This window comes from Accipiter gentilis, chromosome 19, assembly GCF_929443795.1.
Source record: "Accipiter gentilis chromosome 19, bAccGen1.1, whole genome shotgun sequence".
NCBI lineage: Eukaryota > Metazoa > Chordata > Aves > Accipitriformes > Accipitridae > Astur > Astur gentilis.
In genome coordinates this window covers 16,750,426-16,771,730 of record NC_064898.1, presented here as the reverse complement: position 1 = coordinate 16,771,730, position 21,305 = coordinate 16,750,426, and the positions used below count along the sequence as shown (strand labels likewise).

At 52.9% G+C, this 21,305-nt stretch overlaps 1 protein-coding gene across 2 annotated transcripts in view; it reads left to right on the top strand.

Annotated features, from left to right (window-relative positions):
• The first annotated feature begins 2,696 nt into the window (after nt 1-2,696).
• AMOTL1 (angiomotin like 1) overlaps nt 2,697-21,305 on the top strand; it is a 62,002-nt gene continuing 43,393 nt past the window's right edge. The window contains exons 1-3 of one of the 2 annotated variants that reach the window (XM_049823316.1): nt 2,697-2,787; nt 14,479-14,625; nt 17,092-17,977. In XM_049823316.1, coding sequence (XP_049679273.1) covers nt 2,745-2,787; nt 14,479-14,625; nt 17,092-17,977 — 1,076 coding nt within the window. In that variant the 5' untranslated portion in view covers nt 2,697-2,744. Of the gene's footprint in view, nt 2,788-14,478; nt 14,626-17,090; nt 17,978-21,305 lie in introns of those variants that run through there. The other variant, XM_049823317.1, reaches the window with a different exon arrangement.

Sequence of the window (21,305 nt, the reverse complement as noted above, 5' to 3'; positions counted from 1 at the left end):
TAGACACCTCCCTCCTCAGCCTACCGTCCTTCGAGGCCACTTAGTTTATCAAATCAAAATGGAGTTGCACAGGAAGAAGATTTTGAAAATCACATGGAAACACATACCAGAAAATGAATAATGTGGGGGAAAAGAGAAACAACACTTACCTTGGCAGAAAAAAAGGCTCTTTTCCTTGGAAACGTAATAGCATGGTTCACAAGGTTCTTGCAATGCTCCTGAAAGACAAGGCAGCAGATGATAATCCTTTTTCTTGACGTATTTGTTCCTCTAGCACCGAAATTGTCACCGATCATCACTCAGCAGTAGGTAAAAGGGGAGCATGCGGGGCCAGAATGAGAAATAAAATAAGCCCTTGGACAGGCTGGATCCGCTTGTCCCAGGGCGGTCCAGCCAGACTGCACCCAGTCCTCCATGACACAGTCTGTGAAGCAGAATAACCAAAATAATGTGTCCCATTTTGCCCAACCAAATGATAAAGTTGGAGCATGCCAAAAAGTAGCGCTTGAATTGCCATTTTGAACTGGGCTCGGTGAGCAGTGCTATCATTGAACTTCATCCACGGCTGTGAACAGGCACCTAACAAGTCGAGGACAAAATTTCACCTTCATTTACAACTGAACGGGTTCATGGTTCACCTGTGTCTATAAGCAAAGCCAACATTTATCTCATTTATCTCTGGAGGAGGTAGGAGAGGGCAGCTATACAATCTGAAAAACCAAAGGCCAGTTCTTCCAGGGGACTGAGGTGTCTAACTCTATCTGTTGTCAAGGTTCCCCATGCTTTTGCAGAGGATTTAGCATTTAAAAACCTTAATATGGGCCTGACTTGCGCTGAGATACTCAGGGCATCTTCAGGAGGCAAGGGAACAGAACATCCCTCTCTTGTCCAAGTCTGGTACCCTAACCTCTAGCCTGTGTTTCCTCCCCTGAGGAGGCTAAATTGTGTGCCAAGGATGCGATGGTTCCTTTGCCTGCCCCTGGAACAGCAGAGTATTTGCAATTCTCTGCTCTCCTGCTTGAGCGTAACCCCAGCCTGTATTAGGTGACCTCAGGGAGACAGCTCATAGCTGCCTCAGTTTCAAAGCTTCAGAGAGATACCTGCAGGGACAGCACCCGACTGTCACCTTGCCTTGCACGCCGACACGGAGGGACGGGCACCTCCGAGGATGCTCAGCTCACACGGGAAATGTAGTTCTGGGGTAACTGCTGCCACGGGAGACGTGTGGATGTGGGCGCCGGGGAACCCTATTTCACCATCAGTATTTTGTCCTCCTTTGCCCCTTTCCCATATCCCATAGTTTCCCCGTGTCTCGCACCTAAGCAAAACCCAAACTCCGAGCAAAGCTCAGGTCTGCAATTCAAAAAAGCAATGCCTCAGGCTGCTGTGGTTCACAGAGCGGTCCCAGCGCCTGGAGCTGCTGGAGTCCCCATCCAGCCCTGAGGCCATGGTCCCAGGCCAGCCCCCGTCTTGCTGTGCCTCTTTACAGGGCTGCGGTGGTGCTGGGTGCGTTCCTCTTCAGCCTGTTGCTGCATTTCTACCTGCTTTTATCCCTTTGGCACAGTATTTAGGAGGCAGAAGCCACTGTCAGTGCCTTTGGGGGCTGAAAAGCTTGTCTGTGTGTTACGAGGTGGGAGAAATGAGTACAAATAGAATGGATAATCCTGGCGTCGCTGGACAGCTTGCTGGACTGAAGAAGGTTGGAGCAACGAGATGGGGAAACCCAAGCAGCGTGCTGGCAGCGCCAGTCATCCGAGAAGAGGTCTGCCCTGGGGGGCCGTGCTGGGAAAAGGATGCAGAGGGACAGCTGAACCCAGTTCGTGCCCACACGGCCCCGAGAAGGGGCACAAAGCGCGGTGCGAACACCTGCGGAGGTGTCCCATGCTGTCCCCTGCGCCAGACCCTTGGCAGCAGGGCCGGGGTGGGCCGGGGAGACGAAGCGGTGGCTCCAGCCCTGACGAAAACACGTTCCACGGAGCTGGTGTGCTGAACTGTAAAGAAACCCTGAGCTGACAAACGTCCTGTGTTCCTCTTACCGCAGCACCCGTGTCCGGCATCGGCCAGAAATCCCTTGACGCCAGGGGACATGTGCATCTCCCGCTCACGTGAAAATGCGCCACGAAGCGGGTGGGCAGCAGGGGAAAGGGGCTGCGTTTAGGAACGGGGAGCTGCGTTTAAGAATGAGGTGTGTGTGTGGGGGGGGGGTGCTGCCCCAGCTCCCCACGGGCTAGACCCAGCCCAGCGGCTCCCCAGCAGCCACCCCCTCCTCCAGGCGCAGCAGCCGGAGCCCCTGGGAGACGGGGAGGGGGCCTGGGGTTACCCCACGAGCTTGGGCCTGGGGGTAACTCCCATCGGCTGTGGGTGGGATCCGGGGACCCTGCGCCCGCACCTAGGGTGGGATCCAGGTCCCACGCAGCCCCAGGCACGAGGTGGGCAGGCCGTGCTGCCACACACGCTCGCCCCCGGGGGCACCCAGCCGTGTCCCGCGGGGTCCAGCCCGCGTCCCAGCCCGGGACGGGGGGGTGTGCGTGGGGGGGGGGGGCGGTCGGGCCGCCCCCGAACCCACCAGCGCCGTACCCTTGGTGGGAGGTGCCTGCGGTGACGTCACCCCGGCCACCGCCCTCCTGCGGGAGGTGCGGGGCTCGCCTGGCCCCGCCCCCGGGCCCGCCCCCGGCCCCGCCCCGCCCCGCCCCGGCCCGCGGCGGCCGGCGCTGCGCGCCCGGGGGCGGCGGGGAGCGGCGCGGATGGCCAAGGTGCTGCCGGGGGCGGCGGGGCGCGGAGCCGGAGGTAACGGTAACGGCGGGGTGGGCGGTGTACGCGAGGCGTGGGTCCGCGTGTCGCCGCCACCGCGTGTCGCACACACACACACACACACACACACACGTGTGCGTGGGAGCGCGTCTGCCTTTGTCCACGCGCGTCGCGGGGAGCGCAGACGCGGCGCGTCCCCTTGCTTGCGGGAGCGCCGGTACCGGCCGTCCCTTCTCGTGTCCGGCCGTGCCGCGGGGCGGGCGCTGCGTGGGGTGCCGCTCCCCGGGGACCTGCCCCGCGGCCCCCCCAACCCCACCCCACCCCACCCCGGGAGCCGACGCGCAGCTCCCCCGGGGACCGCCCCGCTGCTCGCCGGGGAGGATGCGGGGAGGCCTGGGCAGCCCCCGGCAGGCTGCTGGTCCCAGCGCGCCCGGCTGCCCGCGGGCAGCGTGGAAACCCCACCCGGGGTGGGAGCGGGGGCGAGTTTATCCCTCCCCCGCACCGTCGGGGCCGAGCAGCCCGGGCTGGCCGGCCGCGGGCTACCACTACTCCATGTTCCCCCCCGCCCCCCCTCCCCCCCCGAGTACTAACTACTTGTGCGAATTTTCTCCGCTCCGGAAAGGCAAAAAACCGCGGCGGGTGGGCGAGCCGGGGGCCAGCGCCGGAGCGGCCGCCGGCCCGGCGGGGGCTGTTGGCGGCGGGTTGGGACGGAGGGACGGGCCGGGCGCTGAGAGGAGCCGCCTCCGGCTTTCCCGGGGAAGAGCGAAGCGAGCGGCCGGGGCGGCGGTGGGGACACACACACACACACACACACACACACACACACACACGCACGTTTCCAGCTGGACCCGGCGCGGCCGCTTGTGTTTCCGCAGCAGCGATCGCAGCGTTGCCCGGGGGTCCCTCGGCGGCAGGCTGTCACCGCCGGTCCCAGCCCCGCCGCCCGGGGGAGCGGCGGGCCGCGGAGGGGCCCCCCCCCCCGGGAGCGCCCGTCGGGGAGACGGCGGGTCCCGTCCCGTCCCGTCCCGTCCCGTCCCGTCCCGCTGCTCCGCCGCGGCCGGGCCGGGCCGCTGCGGGCTGCGTGGGGAGGGCAGGGCAGAGCCGGCGGGCAGGGCCTCCCACGCCGGGAAGAGGGTTTTCTCACGTTGTTGTTGCAGGGGGATGGTGAGAGGGAACTTTCAGACTTACCCTTCCTACCCCTGCAGGGAGAGCGGAGATAAACTGCGGGTTAAAAACAAAACAGCATTGAAAGAGGAGGAAAAAAAACCCCACGTGCATTTAACTCGAATCCTCCTGCCAGGGTTTGTGATTCATAGTTTTAAATACAGGAAGGTCGCTGCTTGGTCTTTTTCCTCTTTTCGGTGGAAAGAGGGTGGGTTTTTTTCTCTTTCCTGGTGCTCTGTGGACGTCCCCGGAGCGGTGGGCTGCCGCCCGCCCGCCCACCGGAGACCGAGATCTGGCTGCTAAGGCACCTGCAAGGCCCTTATCGGGCATCCACTGAGCTGAGGTTTTGTCTTTTTTGTATAAAAACAAGCCCGAAAAGCTTTCTGAGAGAGGGGTGGCCGCGAAGATGAGGAGTCCGCTGATTTTTCCTGTGCGCAGCTAGCTGGCAGTGCCGTTCCTGCTTACAGGTGTGCATGGAGATATATATTTATATATACATTTTAGATATAGATATATTTTTACATAGATGTAGAGATATAAAAACATATATGTAGATGTATCTTTATATTTTTTACATGTCTACATATAGGTAGATATATATGACTACACATATAGATAAATCCAAAATATACTACATGTACGTTTATATTTTTGTATGTGTGCGTGTATATTCTAAAACATACTACATATATATTTATATTTTTATGTGTGTGTGTGTGTGTGTGTATAATGTATGTACTTATATATATGGTCATTGCTAATGGCCAGAAAAGCTCTTAAAAGGGTCCTATAAATACCTTATCAAGAAACGCCCGAGTGGTGAGGGCAGGGAGTATCGGACGGGCGAGAGCCCGCAATAAAACCCTCTCGGGGCTTGCGCTGGGTGCGTGCCGTGGCCCTGCATGGAGGGGCCGTGTCCTGCCCAGCCTTCCTCATCCCCAGCCCCGACTGGAGCAGTGGTGTGAGGGGATGAATTCCGGGGGCTGGTTTTAGGTTGTTAAATAGGGAGAGATGCGCACCCCGGTGTTGCTGGGGCTGGGGTCCCTGGTTTCCCCAGGCTGTGTGGGGCCGGTGGGATCCCCCCCATCACCTGCACGTCCATTCTCTTCTTCCTCTGTCCTCATGCCCATCGCTCCCCTTTGCTCTCTGCAAGCGTTGGGCTTTCCCTTTTCTTTTGGAAAGCACTCGGCTGCTGGACGAGGGCGGCTTTGACCCAAACAAGCACGTGCTGCCTCTCCGAAGCCCCAGTGCCCGCAGGATCGGTGGTCGCTCTCCCGTACGGTTCATTTCCATGCACCTGCGACGCTGTGAGCGAGCGTAGGGGCAGTTCCCGGGGTCCTGGCCCCGTGCGGCGATCCGGGCCAAACCTTCCACACATCAGCATCCCGGATGGAGGGACTGATGCTCGGAGACAGCTCTGGTGCTCCCCGCAAGAGCTCCTCTGCGAGGAAACGCTGGCACGGAGCTGAAAGCACTGCATTTCCCCAGCAAAGAGACACCGAAGAGGGTTTTGTAGGGATCCCAGCAGCAGCCCCGGGTGGGATGTGCGCGGGGCTGCCCAGGGGATCAGGCTCAGCCGGACTCTTGGGATGCACGTGGAGGTTTCAGGACGACGTGGAGATGTTACTGCTGACCACTGCAGCTCTCCTTTGGGAAACGAAAGCCTGATGGTCCCCAGTGCCATTTTTTTTTAACACCAATAGGCGTATAACTCGCTTTAAAGGCCAGATCTGGTATAAATGTTATTTGATGCTAAGGTGGGAGTACGTGCCTTGCGCAGCCTCCTTGTCCTGGAAACCATTAGGAGGACGGCTGCATACTCGGGTTTTTGCACAGAGACTATCTGCTAATGTAATAGTCCCAGTGGAAACTTTAGTGCTCGGGAATATTTTGCGGATTTGGGAAAAATCCCAGGAGGATTTTTGGTTTCATACAGCAATTGCTTTTTGGCAGCTTTGGGATAGATGTAATCTGGTTCCCATTTGCGTCCCAAATTTTTAAATGGAACAGCCTGCCTTCGGCTTAGGGCAGAAGTAGAAATAGATGGAAGTAGATAGAAAATAATAGTAATAACAAAAGAACAACATCACCTCATAAAAAAAAATCGCTAGGGCAACTTTTCTATTGAAATGTTGCATTTAGGAAGTGTATCTGTCCTTTTTTGGTCCCTTAAGTGACTTTTTCAGTAGGTGGGATGCTGCTTTGGATTTAAATCTGGAGTAAATCTGTAGAAGCTGGTGAAATCACTCCAGATTTGGACCAGTGCATGCGAGGGCAGAGTTTTGCATTGCAGTAAGGTGTACCCCGTGTGCGGCAGCAGGTTCTGCAGCGTTTGCTGGCTCTTGGTGGCCTTGCCCAGCCCCGGCATGTCCCACTGCAGTGCGTGGCCATGCCTTTCCCCGCGCAGCACACGTCAAGGCAGCACCTTTTGAGGAGCGGGGTGATCTACAGGGAATGCCACATCTCAGGAAAACGTAGTGTGGCATTAAGTAATTAAGCAATACTTGGTTATCTGGTCTGACCATATTGGTTAGCACAAATATAAATGTGGTTTAGACAACAGTAACTCCAGTGGCCAAGGCTCAGGCTGGAAAATAATGACATTATTTTATTAATTTAATTCAATTTAATGAATAATTTAATGAATGAAAATACTTCTAGTGAAATCCAGTCTCCATTTAAGACCTCAAACAGCTGAAGTAATTAAAAAACTGTTATTCCTCTGCCCTCCCTCCTCACTGTGTATGTCGTGGGCAGATATTTCAGTGAAGTGCCTGCCGGGCTGGGGGACGACACGCAGATCCCCCGAGGTGTCTGGAGGGCAGGAGGCATCCGGGTCCCCCCCAGGGACCTGGTCTGGGCTCCTGCACCCCGCAGAAGCGGGGAGGCACTTTTTGGGGGTGCACCCCAGGATGGCTACCTGGAGTGGGCAGGGGGGCCCTGCCAGTGACACGTCCCATCCCCTGGGACGTGTCCTGCCTGCGACGTGCAGTGTTTTGGGGCCGTTTTTGAGGCGGTGGCTCCACGCCGTCAGCCGTTACTGTGATTTTCCCTGTTCTAAATCTGAGCTCAGCTATCTGGGAGCGGGAGCTAAAGGCAATTATCTTGTTAGCACTTCTGCGTATAATACCTTTATTAAATTTTTGCATTTTAAAAGTGGCTGAATGTAAATTGCGTGTAATGATTTAATAATGGATATATTCTGGTGGGAAGAATGTTTAATTTCTTTTTTCTTTAGACACTTAAGAATAATGCAAGGGCTCCTCTCAGTGTAGGGTTATCATGAGCAGTTCTTCACATGGATCAAATGAAGAACTGTGGATCCTTAGCCTATGGTTTGTTGCCTGTGTTAAAAAAAAAGGAAAAGCTCTAGAAATCGGAAGATCCATATGATAAGAGTTCAATGCCTGCATTTCCAGTTAGAGAGTACTGTACAGTCTTTGTACTATTTTTGTTCTGTCCTTATCCCAGGCTCCTTTGTATGCTGCAAGTTTGTGGGAATGACTCAGGGAGAAAGCTATTTAACCTAAAGGACACCACTGGCAAAAAAAATAGATGGATAACGAGCGATGTCAGTGACTGCGAGTGGGAACCGAGAGGAATATTTGCATGTATCTGAGGAAGAGGATCCTGAAACCTCCTCCAAATGGGGCAAAAAAAAAAAAAAAAAAAATCCTCTTCTTCAGATGCTGTTTATTCAGTTCAAGAAAGGAGTTTTATAATACAGTTGCTCGAAGTAACAAGGAACTAGACTGAATGATCCACAGTCCTAGGTCCTATTTCACTTCTGGTTAATTAATGGAAGGGCTTAAATATCCAAGTGACACGGATCATGCCAGTGCTTTTCTGTAACGTGATCGTTTGTAAAGGCAGTAAGTACAGTTAATCATAGCTTAAACTCCTGCTTTGCAAGTGTCTTGTCTATATGTTGTAGCTGGTTGATTTATGATTTTTTTTCCCCCCAGTGGAAAAAAAAAATCCTTCCCTGAGAATTTGCGTGATGAATTTTTATCTTGGAGTTTTTTTATGGCTTGGAAATCAGAATTTATGGCAGAGTGAAAATGTCTGCAGACTTTGCTGTGCTGACAAGCGGCGCGGCTGTAGCAGAAGCGTTGTCTCACTCATGAGCTCCATGTCAGCCTTTGTATTTCACTCTTTTATGGAGAGTTTCCTCCCTTACTTTCAGCGCTGAATAATACTTACCCTTTTATCTTGGAGCAGCAACGCTGACATAAGTTGTCGTTGTGCCACTGGCACTTTGATCAAAGTAGAAATTTCAATTATTGATTCAATTCTTTGAATAAATTTAGGCTGGCTATGTATTGTAGACTCACTGTTACAGCTGCATAGGCAAATGTATAGCTCATAACATATAGAGGCCTTTAAAATGCACGTATTTCTGCAAAGCCTAGTGCAGCCACCTAAGGAACATGCATCCCCTCTTCCGTTGGGTTGATGCCCAGATAACTGCTCGGCACCTGGACCTGCAGTGAAAATACTCTGCCTGCATCCTGCCTCTTCTCCAGGGGTGAGCCTGAGATGGGGGCAAAAAAACCCAGCAGATTATTCTAGTCATAAAACCTGTAACCATCCTAGATGAAAGAGCTGCGATGGGCACCGTTTGCCCCCACACGCCCGTGCACCTGATTTCCATCGGGAAGGCGCGAGCATCCGTGGGGGATCTCCCGGGCAGGCAGACTTGGCTCTGCTCTTTCCTGTATCCATCTGATCTCATGCCAGGTTCAGAAGCTGCTTTCAAGGCGCCTTTGCTTTGCTTCGCTCGTAGCTTTTTTTGCTTGTCCGCTTTGTTTTTTGCTGACGGGAAGCGTATATGAAAATAAGCGTGCGAGGCTGAAGTTTCACGGAAAGCGTTCATCCTTGTAGGCAGTTAAATTTGGATGTGTTGGCATGATTCCTTGGGAGAGATGGGGTTTGGCTGCCTCCGTCGCCTTTTCTCATTAGTCTTGCTAGTGCTTTCTTGGACGATGCACTTTTTGGAGAGTGAAATGACAGTACCGGAGCTGGGAGACTCCAGGAGCTCTTCTCGAGCAAGGGAATAGCACAACATGGATCCCAGAGCTAACACTGGGATGAGGATTTCTTTTCCCAGAGCAGGCAGCTGCGGAGGTGGGGCTTGGTCTGGTGAACCCTGCCAGGCACAGGGGTGAGGCTTCTCCCAGCTCAGATGTGGTAGATCCCCGGCTTTCATGCGGGAAACGAGAGGTGCTGCTCGCTCACATCTGGTGTGCATTATGGGGGTTGCATTTCTCTCCTGCAAGATGTTGCTCTGCTCCCATGAAAATAATATTAGCGATGCTTGTTCGGTCCTTGCGGGGCTCGGGAGCCCTGGCAGCGGATGCGAGGTTCCCAAGCAGAATTACAGGGTGCGGGGGTGAGTCGGCCACTCCAGAAGTGACCTAGAAAACCCGCGTGTCTACTGGGGAGCTGCTGATGGGAAACGATCATCGATGTGTGCCTGAGTCCCTGTGCTTCACTGGAGCTCTGGCTGCAAAGGAGTCCCAGTGCGGCTGGAAAAGAGCTGCTGGTGGTACCAAGAGCATCCTTTGCAACGCTGTTGGAAGTGGCATCTCCTTTTTGTAGATAAACCAAGAAACGGGACACGTGAGTTAATTTTTTCTGAGCCAAAGGAAACTCAGACCTGCCTCCCAGTCTTGGGAGAGGGACACAGCTCTGTGGCTGGGGTACAGTGATCCCCCCTCTCGAAACTGGGCTGATGTTTAGGGGAGAAAGTAAGGTTTGGGGGCCAAGACACGCATGGAGGGGTGGCCGGCCTCGACAGAGGGTCCCTGCAACCTGTTGGAGGGACTGATGGGTCCGCCCTGGGGAATCCATGGCACAGGCTTTGGGCAGCCCCTGGGACCCTGGAGCACTTTGACGGTCCTTTTGTTATTTCCCTTAAATAATTATTGTCCTTTCTTGTTGACCTGAGATTTTTATGCAGCGACAGGGCAGAGAAAATATTTTAAATGTGGAATAAGGTGTTTATACTCCTTTCTGGCTTGGCTGTGAGACAGAAGGACAGATGTAGGCTTGGATGCGATGTCATTTTTGTTCTGTCATTTTTGGACCTCCCTTACAAACTGCGGCAGAGTTTATAGGAAAGTGTAAAGCTGCCTTACTTACTTTTTAATTTCAGATGATTGCTTTGGATGGTTTTTGAAATGCCTCGGTCTCTTTCAAACCGCTCGGTCAGTAGGGTACAAATTGGAAGAGGATTTTCTGGAGGACAACTCTGTGTTTTTGTTTGGCTGGGTGGCTTTTGGGTGGCAGAGGAGGAGCCGTACGTGCCGTCAGCGCGGGCTGTGCCTCAGGCAGCCGCAGAGTGGTGCCCGGGTGGGTAGCGGGGTGCAACGGGCTGCCTCGAGATGTTGCCTCTAAAGAGCAGCAAACTGTCCTTGCACAATGGGCATTTTTCGTGTTTTACTGAAGGTGAGAATAGTAGTACAGTTTGGCTGTAAAAAGCCATCTTCTCTGACTATTTTTGTGAGGAGGAAATTTACTTCTTGGAGATGCTGTTATTGCTCTAAAAACATGGCTTTCCTGTAATGTTGCTTCCTATGAGGTTTTGCTTTAGATCCTTTTCAAAACCAGACTGAAACCACATCAGAAACAGGAAATATTTAAGTGTTGCTCCTCTGTCTCTGGGTCCTTGCTGACTGTCTGGTGTTAATCTTAGCAAATGATTCATTGAAGTAGTTCTGAATCTTCAAATGAATTGCACTGCTGTGTAATAACCCTCCAGTATAATACGTCCGCTCCTGTACAGCATAATGCCTGTTTATCTTAAAAAAAACCCCAAACAAACAAACCAACACCCCCCCCCCCCCCCAAATGAATTGGTGTCAGGCTGTCACTTGGACATGGGAGAGTCGGTAGAGATGCAGAAATGAAGACCTGCAGCAGCTGCCCAATTCAGCAAGGACTGACCCGGGCCAGAAATGTGGTCATGTCTCCCAGGTTGGCTATAAGAGACACAACACCAAAATGTATAAGGGAATTGAAGCCGTGATGTCTATGGACTGGGCTGTATCCTGGCGCGCTGGGACCGAGGGGGCTGGGCTGGCTTTGGGGAGGGGAGAGGAGAGGGCACAGCACGGCTGGCAGCTGCCTGCGGGCACCTACAGAGGTGATGGGGTCGGCTCTTCTTGGCAGCGGCAGTGACAAAAGACGAGGCAGCAGCCGTGGTTTGTGGCTTAGGACGTTTGGGCTGGATGTGGGTGGAAAGCCCTTCCCTGGGGACACGTCCCTGGAGGGGTGATGGTCTCCATCCTAAGTTGCCCTCGACCAGCTGATTAGCCGTGGCCCCTGGGCACCACTGCTCTGGCACCAGGATTCAGGGATGAAAATTGCTTTTTTGGTGAGCGTTGTAGAAGAATGGGGAGGTTTGGGGAAGGAGCAAGTGCCTGATCATTGGATGGGCACCCTGCACCCCAGCAGAGGTAGATGTAACAAACCCTTTGGCCTCCAGAGCGGGGAGCTGGGATTTAGAAAGCTCCAGTGACAGCAAAGGGGGAAAGAAAAAAGGCTCGTGCCTTGCTCCAAATGGCTCATGAGGCCTTGCTAAGCTTTCAGTTGGTGCGTTACTGCCCATGATCTGGATTGTGGCCACACGCCAAGCGCTGATCTTTCGGCAACTGTTTTCTGTTTTACACGTAAACTGGCTTTCCGTGCCAGTAACAGCTGACATTTTATTAAAACCGACTGTGAATGAACATAAAATACCGTTACATCATTTTTAACATCGTAAAACTTCATTACACCATTTTACGATGATAAAACATCAACATGGGTACAGCAAAGTGCAGTGGTTTCTGCCTGGGTCGGAGCTACTTGGTTTTGACTCTGGTATGACAGAGATCAGAAACTGAGCAGTTTGGCAGATGCTGGCATTTACCAGTCCTGATTTTAGTAGAATATTGCTTTGCCACAGCCACCAAAGACAAGTGGTTAGGTGAGAATTTCTGCTCTTATTACAGAAAAAACAAGTCTTTATTCTCCATTTTGCATCTCGGAAAATTTGAAACCATGACCCAAGGGTGCCTACAGAATGCAGAAGGCGAGTGTGCAGTTTTACTAACAGTTTCTTTCTTTTAAATGCTGTTTGGTGAGTGGTGAGGCCAAGCCAGTAGTTGCTGGCTCTTCAGGTTGCCTGTGATGCTTGAAGCCGCTCATCTTCCTTGGGTGTGTGAATTTTCTTTGTTTCACCCCAGTCCACTTTTTATTCATAAAGCAAGCCTGGGCACAAAACTCCCTTGTTTGATACAGGATTCCTGATTCCAAGGCAGGACTGTGTGTGTGGAGGAGCAGTGAAGGGTGTCTTTAATGCTATTCTCTACCAGAATAGAGTAATAATGTTGGAAATTAGGGTTCTTGAGATTTTTCTTGGGTCTGTATCAGCATCAGCACAAATTCCAGACCCAGTCTACCACACTCATTTTCACAAACATATTCGGCTTAGATCTACTCAAGTGAGCAATCTTTCCCTCTTGCTCTCTAAATATAGTTAACTGCCATACACATTCATGCATAATATGAATGGTAAAGTGATGAATTCATTAACATTTTGCAGGAATGCCTATTTCCTCTCCTCTGGGCCCAGAAGAAAATAGTATCTTCATGCCTGTAGAGAAGAGGGGCTGGATCCTGCCCCCCGCTACCCCGCTCCATGCAGGGGCGTGGGGTTAGCGGTGACCTGTACGTAAGGAAGAGAGCAAAGCAACCTCCCTGTGTAATATATGCCAGTGAGCATGCAGTTAGCCGAGCGCAAACCAAGCAGTCGGGATTAGTAAATCCAGGTCATCCGTGGCCGATGGTTTTTCCCGCAGAGCAGGATGTTACAGGTCCCTGTGGGTGTGGGCTTCCCGCCCCACCGGGACGGACGGATGCCCTGCTGGGACGAATGGACACCCAACTGGTAGCACTTTTGAGCCCTCCACCTCCTGCTTGAGCAAGTGCCTCGGCAGTGGCTGGTGCCGGAGGTCGATGGCCGTTCCCTTAGTCTAAAACCTGTGGCAACTGGTGGTGCAAGTGGAGAGTGACTCTGCTGTGTCCCCGCTGCACCAGGGCACTCGGGGCCAGGAGATGTTCACCTCCAAGGTTTGGACCTCAAAGAGTCTTCTCTTTACAGAAATGAGGTAGTGCTCAGAAAAGTAAGTAGGAAGTGGAAAATGATAGAATCGTAGAACAACCCGGGTTGGAACGGACCTTAAAAGATCATTTGGTCTAACCTTTTGTGGGAAGGGGAGCCTAGATGACATTATCTAGCACCCTGACCAATTGCATCTGAAAACCTCCAGTGATGGGGACTCTACTATGTCCCTGGGGAGGTTATTCCAGTGAATGATTGTTTTCACTGTAAAAAATGTCTTTCTTATGTCAAGATAAAACCTCTCCTAGTGCAACTTGTACCTGTTGCCCCTTGTCTTCTCCATGTAGCTCCTTGTGAGGAGAGAGCGTCTGTCCTCTTTGTAGACACCCTTTAAGTACTGGAACATTGTGACCAGGTGTGTCCCCCAGCTTTCTCTTCTCCGGGGAGAAAAGACCTAGCTCCTTCAGTCTTTCCTCACAGGGCAAGTTCTACAGGCCTTTGATCATCTTCGTGGCCCTCATTTGGACCCTCTCCAGTCTGTCTGTGTCTTTCTCGAATTGTGGGGTCATGCCAATGTCATTCCTGTCTTGAATTGTGGGGTCAAGCCAATGTCATTCCTGGCTTAACACTGTTGTGATGCATTTCGTATGAGCATGTTAAAACAAGCACTGCTGGAGAAAGCCACCCGAGAGCAGATTTAGGATGAGCCTTGTTGCTTGCCAGGAGAACTTGTTCTTGCTCACTGATTGTGAAAGGGGCTGGGGGACTAGTCCAGCCGTCGATGTCTGTGGGATGCCGGAGCTCGGGCGTGTGGCTCCTGTGCAGTCGGTCTGCCAGACACATTCCCATGGCCCTGCAGCTACATCCTCTCCTTACCATATTAAGAACATCTGGACAAAGTGATTTATAAACTCTCTCCCTTGATAGCGTTGGCTGTATTTTATGTCTCAGCAGTTTTCTGTATTGCTGAACATGAGCAGATTCATGAGCAGATTTAGTGGTAAAGCCTGTCCCAGACTTCAGCCCTGTTGAATGTGCGGCTGGGTCCTCACCTATCCTTCTTTCCTTCTTTTTACTCGCTCCGTCTTTCAGTTTTACGCTGGCTCTGTTGGCTTCATGTCCTGGGGCCATGCCTTGAGTTGTGAGGTTGTCACTTGTCACTGTTAGCTCTTATAAGCCTTGCTTTGTGTCTGGGCTGGGGACTTTGAAGGCCAGGCTGGGTTGGTGCATAAAACAGCACTGATGACTTAGTGGCTGCTTCTTATTCCTCAGAGCTAATGTGTTATTTGGGTGGTGAGGACAGGAGAGGTGGTTTCCTCAGTGGCCTCAGCAGGGCTTCTCAGGCACCTAGCCATGCTCAGGAAAATTTTTTTGGCCTTCTGTCATAAGTCATGGCTTTATATATGGTCATTCAAGTGGTTTCTTTACTGACATCCCATTCTTCTTTCTTACAGGCTCCACATCTGTTTGTTACAAGCCTACCAGCCCAGTCCAGGTACTAGAAGACACTGGCTTTCTTTACCAGGATCACCAGTTGTTTGCTGGCAGGCATGAAGTTTCTCCCCTAACATCTGAAGCGATCAGTGCCAAAGAAAAAGCTGGTAAGTGCATGGCCCCGCTTCCATACGAACCCACCACATTTACTTCCAGGCTGCTCCTGAAGCATAAATTGAGCAGTTCAGACCATTTACAAATAATATTTACAGAGCTGAAGGCCAGCTTCTCATCCTTGGTAGAGTCAAAGGGGAGTTACCTTTGACTTGAGTGTTATAACCCACCATCATTTGTCACCTGTGCTTGCAGAGGATGCAGCATTTCTGCTTGTCCTTCAGGACATGTCTGCTCTTCAGCAGCTGGATCGAGGTCCATAGCTTTCAGCTGATGGAGCAGGACCACAGGCACCCTGTGTTAGGCTCACTATGGTCGATCCTTTGATCTCCATAATAGGCAGCTAAAGTACATCTCCCAGATATAGGGTTGCTAACAGATGACTGGTGCAGGGGTGGAAATCCTTCTCATGTATGATAAAGAGCTGCCTTGACTATGTGACATTGGCTTTATCCACTTTCCTCAGGCTTATCTCGGGCGTAGTCTAACAACCTAGACTGTGAGCTTTCTGGTATGTTAGGGAGATTTTTATTGCATGTCTGCAAAAATGTCCAGTATGGTGAGGCTTCTGTATGCTGTGATAACATGAATAAAGCAGTAAGAGTTTGCTGTAACCATAGGGGCATATGAAGTAGATGGATACTTGGCTGTTGCGCAAACAGGTAGATGGAGATGTGTGTGTGTCTGTGCATCTTGCTGGCTCAAACGCCTGCCCGGGGAGCTGACAGACCCTCTGAAAGCTGGTGGCCAGGCTGCAACCCCAGTGAGTCAGACTGGCAGGCAGATAACATTGTCTCAGGGAAGGCAGGAGATGTGTATCTTGTAGGGCAGGTGTGGAGTGAAACAGCCTGGGAATCTCTCCCCCTCGAGCCCCACAATGATCTTTAAGGCTTTGCCACAGCAATGTTTGTGGAAATGACCTATTCTTGTAGTTAAGAGTTGAAGGCTTTTCTTCCCCTCTGGCATCGGGGTTGGATATGTTACCCCACAGTATGTGCAGTAACTGATGAAACCTCAGGGAAATACCAGACCTCAAGAAAAAGTTTGCTTTTTAACTACTTTCAAATGCCAAAAAACAAATGTAAGTCCTTCTGACAAACTCCTCTGAGCATTGGAAACAGCAGGAGGGACGGAAAGTTGCCAGGAATGATCTCAAAAAACTGAACTGAGAAGAGCACCTCCTTCTTGCCTAGGGACATGGGAGGTCTCTGTCCAGAGCCGTGGGCTTATTCTCACTTTTATCCACACTGGGGTCTTTCAGGAGCACGCCTCTGGGCTCAGACACTGTTCAGACAGACGTCTTACACCACTTTTGGGATGGATGTGAGAGGAGGGCTCCAGGAGGGAGGGATTCTAACCTCCCAGGCAAGGTTATATGCTATTAGATGCTTAGCTGCAGGCAAGCTCTACTGCATAAATAGTGCCAAAATGGTGCCATTGCCTTTGAATGACTTCAGTAGCCTGTGTTAGGGCTGTGTAGCTAATCCATCTGTGCTCTTTTTAAAATGCTGGCATTACATCTATGACAGTAACGCCTGCCTTGTACTCACCCAGCAAAATGACAACAGTTAGTATTGACTCCCTTAGAAATAGTGTTATTGGCCAGAAGGGAAATTGCAGTTGTAGGGGAAGATGCCAGAGCACAGGTTATTCTTTAACTACACTTTTAGGACCCATTTATTTTCAGTGTCATTTCACAGTTTTTCTGTGACACGTTCTGCATTTTATTTTGCCGTGGCAGGCAGTGCACTTAGGAGGGGGTTTGACTCATCTGACTGGCCATCAAAAATGCAGCACCTCGTTTAGTATTGCCATACAGGCTGCCTCTCTAAGCCATGCGAGGCATCTCCAGGGAGGAGGTCAAACCCTGGAACAGGCTTCCTAGAGAGGTGGTGGATGCCCCAAGCCTGTCAGTGTTTAAGAGGCATTTGGGCAATGCCCTTAATAACATGCTTTAACTTTTGGTCAGCCCTGAAGTGGTCAGGCAGTTGGACTAGATCGTAGGTCCCTTCCAACTGAAATATTCCATTCTGTTCTGTTCTATTCTATTCCATTCTGTTCTATTCCATTCGTATTTTAGAAGAGACCAAATTTCCCTGTGGCATCGCCTGTCCCTCCGCTGACTTGGGAGGGGGTTCAGAGCTGTGGGTATGGGGCGCATGGAATATTATGGACGGGAGGGCCAGGGAGGGGGTGGGAGTATGTTTTTAGGGGTCTCTGCGAACAGAATTAGGGATGACCTGGGCGGGGGGGACAAGCAGGGAGCAGTGCCCTGCCTCCTTCCGTGGCTTCCAGCCACATCTCCTCTGCTGCCGGGGGGACCCTGGCAGGGCGCTGCCCCTGGGGTGCGTCCTGGGCATGGAGCGAGAGCCACGGGGTGTAGGAGGGGAAGAAAGGTGGGGGACACCGGACCCCCCGGTCAGCAGAGCTAACGGCCGCCTCTCTCTCTCCCTGCCCAGCTGAGGAGACCCTCTGCACCCTGCGCCCACCCAGCTTCCGCCGGGTCCCAGAGGCGGAGATGCGAGGGGCGGAGGAGGTGGCAGCCGGCACCGTCCTGCAGCGCCTGATCCAGGAGCGGCTGAGGTATGGCAACCCCAGCGAGAACATGAACCTGCTGGCCATACAGCACCAGGCGACGGGCAGCGCCGGCCCCTCCAACAGCACTGCCAGCACTCTCTCTTCCGCAGAAAACCTCGCGCCCGAAGACCCGCCAATGGTCCAGCCGTCGGGGCGGCAGGAACCGCAGGGGCAGGAGCACCAGGGGGACGGTGCTGCGATGGAGAAGCAGCCCCGGGCCCCGCAGCCCCCGCACGGCACCGAGGAGCTCCCCACCTACGAGGAGGCCAAGGCCCAGTCTCAGTTCTTCCGAGGCCAGCCGCCGCCGCCGGCCGCCGCCGCCGCGCCGGGTTTTTATGGCGCGTCCGGCCCGAAGTCCAGGACGGAGGGGAGGCCGACGGTGAACCGGGCCAACAGCGGGCAGGCGCATAAGGACGAGGCGCTGAAGGAGCTGAAGCAGGGCCACGTCCGCTCGCTGAGCGAGAGGATCATGCAGCTCTCGCTGGAGAGGAACGGGGCCAAGCAGCACCCCCCGGCCCCGGGGGGCGGGAAGGGCTTCAAGGCGGCCCCGCCGCCCGGCAAGGCCGCAGACCCGCGGGGCCCGCCGCCCGAGTACCCCTACAAAGGCAAGGCGGCGGCTCCCGGCAGCAAGGCGCAGGAGCACGGGCTCTTCTACGGCGAGCAGCCGGCGCAGGATGTCCTCAAGGCCTCCTACGCCACCCCCCAGCCCGCCCGGGCGGAGGTGGCCCTCGTCCGCTACCAGCCGCCCCCAGAGTACGGGGTCAGCAGGTAATGGCCGTCAGCGGGGCGGCGGGTTTGCCGCAGGGGCCTGATCCGGCCCTGGCTGGAGGAGGCGGCTTCTGCGGGGCTTGGGCCTGGCGTAGACGTGACCCCTGCGAGCTGCGGCATCAGGGGGACGTCACACCCCCGCAGCCGCGCCTGCACGGGACGGCTGGCGGAGGCACCTCCATCGCCAGGAGGGCTGTATAAAGCATAAACGCTGCTTATGCCCTGCTGAAATCTTCCCAGCAGAACTCACGTGGGGCTTTCAGGGTACCGGGCCCCTCCTGCCGGGCCTCCCGGTGAGTGTGGGTTTATTCCAAGCGCATTAAAAATAATCCAGAGAGTTTACTCATTGCAAGCTGATCCCCGTGAGCGGTGCGGGCCCTGCGCAGCAGCCAGGTGGGTTTGCTGCCTTCAGAGGCAAGCCCGCGCGTTGGGGGCTCCCTTTTCCTTGCTGTACCTAAATACAAGCGTTTCTCCATCTCATTCCTGTCTCTTTGACTGCACGGATGATATTTTGCTGGGTTTGGAAGGCTGGTGTTGTCTGCTGTGGTTGTGGGTGGTTTTCATGTTGCAAGCTGCCTCATTAAGTCTTTTCTGACCCCAAAATCCCCAAAGGTTTTGTTGGCGTTGACTTAAGTTGCCTGCACCTATTTTGCCACAGTGCAGGCACAGAGAAGAGATGGCGCAGCTGACCTGGCTCTTCCTTTCTGCAGTTCGTAAGGCATGAAATCAGGGGGTGAATACTCTGCCTCTCTGTGTTTGCAAAAGTGACGGGTTTCGTGTCAAGATGGGGAGGAACTCGGAGCGTTGCTTTGATGAATGTTGCAAGGCAGTTGTGACAAGCGGAGGGCCCGCACTGAGTGACGCTGGCCTTCCTTCAGCTACACATGTTTAGATTACCAGCCTACCACTGTGCGGAGTTTGTGCAATTTTTTCAGAGTGAGATGATATTCTTAAGAGCTCAGCAAAAATCTCTGTTTATGCTAAGGAACAGCTATACGAACTCGAGGGCAACAGGGTCAAGCTGTGGCCATGCTCTGCCGCAGCGATTCACAGTGCTAACAAACGTCTCTAGCACCAAGCAGATTGATCCCCGCAGAAAAGGAGCTGGTTTGGGGGTTTTTATTACTCTGAAAATGCTGATTCAATACCCACAGAGTCTGTTCTGCTGAGTCTGTGTAAACAAGTGGACCAGGGTGCTGCATGCACTGCTGCAGCTAACTGGGAAAAGCACTGGTGTTGAGTGGGAAACCCTTTGGGACCAGTTTCAAAACCTTGTCCTGGTGCCTGATCAGCAAGGTTAATGCTGAGAAACCCCTTGATTTCAGTACAGCTTTCCACACTGGCAGTGCTGGCCAGCCTCCAGCCTTATCCCAACGTGCTGCTGGATCACCCCAGCAGCTGTGGGGAGAAACCCCACAGCTCATGATGGTGGTTACTGCTCATTCCCAATAAGGCAGCATGGTTTAACTCCCAAATCACACTGCAGAGGGGATGCCTGCTACCCTTGCATGCTGTTTTCTTCACATGGTGGTGGAGGAATGTCTCTTCTGGCAGGTTCAGGGGCACCGGGGGGATGTGTTGTGCAGTGGAAGACTGGCAGTGTGGCAGAGCAGAGCTACTGTGGTTTGCAGACTTACTAAAAAATTTTGGGTGGTGTCTTTCTTGCAGCTAGCAAGGGCCTGAATACCTCTTGGTTTGCATATATTCCTGCTGGCTACTCCAGCATGTGTTTCCAGGGGTAGGTGAGGAGTTTGGCATAGCTGGGGGGTGTTTCACCAAAGCTAGGTTTGCTCTAAGGGGTATGGTCTCTCTTGTGCTTTTTCTAAGGTGGTTCTGGGTCCTGGTGCACAGACAGGGATTTTCAGGTCCTTCTTAGCTCCTTTCACATGGTGCCTGGAATTTGGGGGGTGTTTCCTACCTACGTGTTCCTGCTGGCTATGTTTTAGGTGGTGATTAGCACTAGCAGGACGGTTGCTCACTTGCAGACTGTATCTTGTGCTGTTGCGTTGCACAGCACCAGCGGCTGCACAGACGTTTGGCTGCACATGAGATGTTGGCAAGCAGTGGTCTTCATCCACATCTCGGGCTTTTTTCTGTCATATTTTTTGATATGGGAACATCAACCTTTCACTTTGCTTGGGCACACTAAAATATTCACTGTTGGCATTACCCAGACTTGTTCGTAATTGGTATGAACTGGTTTGGTTTCTTTTCCTGTGCCATATCCGAACTTATAATTGGCCCTATGGGCTGTAGATCCCCTTACACCCCTGTTACCTGAGAAGATTTGGGTGACAAAAGCCTTTACAAAGTGGCAGTACTCCCAGTGTGCTCATCACTTGCCATTTCTGCCTTGCAGCAGCTGTGCTCCAGTGCATCCCTGCAAACATCTTGGGCTGCGTCTCAGGGTGGGCTTGCCCAGGTCTGGAATGAGCGTGGTTAAAATGCAATTTCACAAAATGGCCTCTGCCACAAATATTCCTCTCTATGGAGAGGGTTAAGGCCAGTTACCTATCTGGGGACGTCAGCCCCATCTCTGCTACAGGACTTGTCTGGGCTGCAGCCCCTGAGCCCTGCTGGAGGAGAGCCGGGGGCTGTGTTACGCTGCTGGGTTGCTCCCAAGTGCAAACCTTCCTGTGCCTCTGCTCTTGCTCACTGCTTTCCCCCTTACCTGGGCTCTGGGGAGACTCACAGCCCTCCCCCCTGGCTGGAGGACCTTGATAAGAGAGGTTGAGGTAGGGGACTACCCGATTTCATAAGGTTAATGGAAGACTAGGGTTTGGAGAGGCTGTTCTCTGTTAGAAGAGCAAGCGAGGTGAGAAACTCCAGCTTTCACTTCATTGGGAGGGCCTGGGAAAGAAGCTAATGGAAACAGAGCTTTGCCTGTAGTCAGATGGGAATCTCATATATCCCAGCATCTCCTTCCCTCTGTCCTGGCCGTGTCTGTTCCTCAGCCCATCCATCCTGGTGTCCTTTGGACAGGGACTGTGCAAAAGGCTTATGCCTTCCAGAAAAGAGAGGAGGGAAGCACAGAGCTGCATCGGTCCAGGGGAAGAACCCATAGATACCAGGGATGGAAAAGGCCTGGAGGGTCACCGATCCCCAACTTCTCCGCAGTCCTTCTGTGACAAGGGAAATGTGGCTGGAAACCCACAAATGCTGGCAGGGCGCTGTTGAAGGAGATTGGATAACGGCAGCTGCTGCTTAACTTGCTTTTTTGGTTTGGCTTTTTTTTTGCACATCACTGGTTTTAAAGGGAACATTGCCTTTATAATCACCGTGGTGAAATCTCACAACTTTACTGTAAATCTCAAGATATTTAGTATTG